The 3,841-nt window shown below is 44.0% G+C and overlaps 1 protein-coding gene across 1 annotated transcript; it reads left to right on the forward strand.

Moving 5' to 3' along the window:
* Positions 1-3: 3 nt before the first annotated feature.
* TXNDC15 (thioredoxin domain containing 15) lies at positions 4-2,205 on the forward strand (the record flags this gene model as incomplete). The annotated part of the gene is made up of 4 exons (XM_010088084.1): positions 4-111; positions 653-816; positions 1,024-1,154; positions 2,009-2,205. Coding segments are annotated over 4 exons (600 nt in total), but the record flags the coding sequence as incomplete, so codon positions are not given.
* Positions 2,206-3,841: the final 1,636 nt, after the last annotated feature.

Consider the following 3,841-nt stretch of genomic DNA (forward strand, 5'->3'; position numbering starts at 1 on the left):
GCCGAGGAGGCGAACGGCACCGACAGCGCCAGAGCTCCCAAAGTGACCTGCGAGGAGAGAAACGTCAGCGGCATCCAGCGGTTCACGCCGCAGATCCTGAACGTGTCGGAGGTGAGCGGGCGGGGGGAGATGCCCCTCGGCACCCCGGGGCTGTTGCTTTCCCTGACTTGGTGATTTCTTTGTGTGACGTCCTCTGTGCTGTCGAAAAGAGGAAACGTCTGGGCAAGGAGGCCTTTGGTGTCCTTCTGAGCAGAGAAAAAGGGAGATAGAGCTCCGTCCCCGTGCCTGTGAACTGTCAGCTTTCCTGCTGTATGGGTTATTGTCTCTCTGAAATTGTTAACAGCACTTACTGCCGGGACCGGTGCCTGTATCTAGTTTGTTTCTTGTAATGGATATGTGTGTGTATATATATACATTCTCTTTTTTAAAGTGATAACCTTTTAAAACAACAGTTAAAAAAGGTTAAATGCACTTCTCCTTCTGTTTTAAAAAAATTAAATGAACGTGCAGCTCCTTGATAAATATTGTCAGCTACATAACTGGTTGCTGAATGATGCATTCCCATGGAGAATTTGACTAATGCCATTAAATATTAACTAATAATGTTAAGTATTTTATTGTCCATGTCTGTTCTCATTCTGCTTTCTCTAAGGACCTGATGGAGTTGTTAAACCCAAACAGCAGCGACTGTACGTTAGTCTTGTTCTATACGCCGTGGTGCCGCTTTTCTGCCAATCTGGCACCTCATTTTAATTCTTTACCTCGAGCGTTTCCAACTCTTCGCTTCCTGGCCCTGGATGCATCTCAGCACAGCAGGTAATTTACACATCCTGTGCTCTGCCATCCAGAATGTTAGCAAGTTGGGTGTTTTAAGAACAGGAGTGATTTTTCTTTTTTTTTTTTTTTTTTTTATAAAGTGACATTTTAATTTAGTAGAAGTGACACTACCTGTATTGTGGCTATCTTTGTTCCTCCAGTGGATTTCTTGTCTTTCATGCTTTGTATTTGCTTTTTGTTCATCAGTTTATCAACTCGATTCGGAACCGTGGCTGTACCCAATATCCTCCTTTTCCAAGGTGCTAAACCCATGGCTAGGTTCAATCATACAGACAGAACGCTGGAGACACTGAAAGACTTCATTTTTAATCAGACAGGTACGGAACTCAGCCCTGAGGCGGCAGTAGAAAGAACAGGCTGGCTTTTGCCTCCAACCTGGCCTTCCCTCTCCCTGCTGTTTGTTCTTTAAAATGGATTTTATAAAGACTCTGAGAGGACCCAGCAGAGGTTTATATTATCCGTTGCTGCAGTGAGCTGGATTTCAGGACCTGCTGAAAGCAGAAACCCAACCGCCTGGGCTGCTGTCCCGGAGCGGGGGAAACAGTGGGGTTTGGCTGGGAGGGAGCACACCTTCCTGCCCAGATATCTGATTCGGGAATAAAGGCAGATGAACCTTGGGATTGTTTCCAGAGCCGTGTAAGGCTGACAGCAGCTGGGGGAGAAGATGGTTTCAGCTCTTGTGCTGGAGGAGCAAAAGGATTCCAGTTTCCACCATCTGTCCATGTTGTGAGCTCGGCACCAGCAGCTCTCTGGCTCTTTGGCGGTGTGTTCTAGACAGAAAGAAAATAACCCGTGCGTAGGCTTATGAAGGCCTTCATCAGAGGGAAGAAACTGTTACATTTGCTAATACAGCAGAAATAAATAAAAAAAAACCTTCACCAAAAAAACCCCAAAACCAACCAAACAAGAAAACAAAAACACAAACTCACAAACGGCTGTGCTGGGGCGGGACAGGAGAAACCTTCTCCTATTGTGAAAAGACCCTTAAAAATCACTCTGTTTTTATGTGAGTAAACTGTGTCCTAAGTATACGTTAACACACAAGGATCATCTCGCCAAAGCCCAACTGTACGTGCGCCTTAGTCTGAGAACAGGAACAAAGCTCCAAATTAACCGACTTCTCTGTATTGAATGATTTTTCCTGGCGTTGATCGAGCGCTTTCTTTTTTAGGCATAGAAGCTAAAAGCGACGTGGTTGTGACCGAGGAAGACTGGGAAGGCCCGCTGCCTAGCGTGCTGACAAAAGGCATCGACTGGCTGCTGCTGTTCTCTCTGCTCTTCCTGGCGAGCTTTGTTATGTATGCCACCATTCGAACGGAGAGCATTCGCTGGCTGATCCCGGGACAAGAGCACGAGCATCAGGAATAATCGGAGATGCTGAAAGAGGGACAGAATTTCCTGCTTATTGATAAAGCAGGAATTTGTATGGACTAGAAGTACCTAAGAACAAACTGTTGAATTTGTTGGTTGTAATTTATAATCGTGACTAAAAATCTGTTTTATTTATCAATCACTGAATCTGTAAAAAAACCAAATTCCCGGTGATTAACATGGTAAGTAAACAAACGTGAAAAAACATGAACTGAAGTATTTATTAAGCTTCTCTGAGTGGCTTGTTTTTCATGGACTTTCATGTAAATAGGTGACACAGTTCTACTTCGCTCTTCTGAAGAGGTCCCTGAGTTTGCAGATGAAATAAGATTTTTACAGTGCCTTGCCCTGTGTGCAGGGCCATGCTTGGCGCAGGAGCAGAGTTGCTTCAGCTCTGGTGGAATCGGGATCTTTTGCAGATCCTACAGATGTATCAGCTCAAGCTTTGACATCGACGTGCTGTGGAATGAGGATGTGTTAGCGCACTCAGGTCATGCTCCTGTCTTCTGAAATAGCAACACTTTAGAGGGACACACTGGTGAAGAGTGATGTTACTCAATTAGTTTAATTGCCAGTAAAATGAACTAGGAAGAAAATAAAGTTTTTAAAAATAGTGTACTTCAATGAATTATTCCATTGTTGAAGATATTTTAATAGTGGGTATGCCAGCAATAATAACAACTCAAAAGCGTGTTGTGCAGCCCTTGACGGGGTGACTATTTCCCACCTTTGGTGCTGGGGTTAGGCGCTGGTTTCCTCGTTCACTGTCTTCTGAGTTTTGACTTAGTGGCTGTTCTTTATAAGATTTAGAATAACTTCCAAAGCTCACCTCATTACTTTTGTGTGTATATACACAACTTACTTACCACATTCCTATAGAATTAAATTGAATTTGTTGTCCTAAATCTTTTTTAAATAAATCAGGTTTTTAGTGTAACCCCTTAAGTCACTTTCTTACAGGACTGCCAGCATGCACCGTCTGCACTGCAGATCACCTGCCTGCATTCCTAAGACCACTCTTGAGATTTATTTAAATTTCTACCGGTGTGTTTGCTGGTTGCACAGTCTACAGCTGAGATGACATAAATAATTTACGGGGGATTTAGTTCTAATTAGTGTGGAGGACTTTGAATAAGGTATGGGCTGGTATGTTGTGTGTTTTTTGGATTATTTGATGGCATAGCATTTCCACAGGGTGGAGGCTTGCCTTAGTACCCCGACAGGAACCTCTAGAGTGCCAATTAAGAAGAAACAAAGACAGTCAGAAGATTTGTTGTTTGACAAAGAGCTCCTATCCCTGTAACATAACTCTTCAGATATTTTTCAGGTGGCTGTATCTTTCCCCTTTGGAATTAAAAGGAAACTTCCTTTGTATTGAAAGGAAACTGCACTGATAAAACTTTGGTATTACAGAAGATAACGCCAGGAAGTATTTTATTCATAAAGGTTCAATATTTTGAACAATCCATGGAGCATTCTTGCCTCTACCCTCCAGGCAGTTGGAGGGGCCTGGGGGCTGCTTTCTCCCCGGGAATGACCTCCGCGATGCTGTCGCTAACAGCAGGGATGCCTCTGCTCGGGGCAGTGACAATTTTCAGCGCAGCCCCGTGACGCTGGTACCCAGCCTCCCTCC

This window comes from Pterocles gutturalis, unplaced genomic scaffold (genome assembly GCF_000699245.1).
Source record: "Pterocles gutturalis isolate BGI_N339 unplaced genomic scaffold, ASM69924v1 Scaffold52616, whole genome shotgun sequence".
In the NCBI taxonomy this organism is placed as follows: domain Eukaryota; kingdom Metazoa; phylum Chordata; class Aves; order Pterocliformes; family Pteroclidae; genus Pterocles; species Pterocles gutturalis.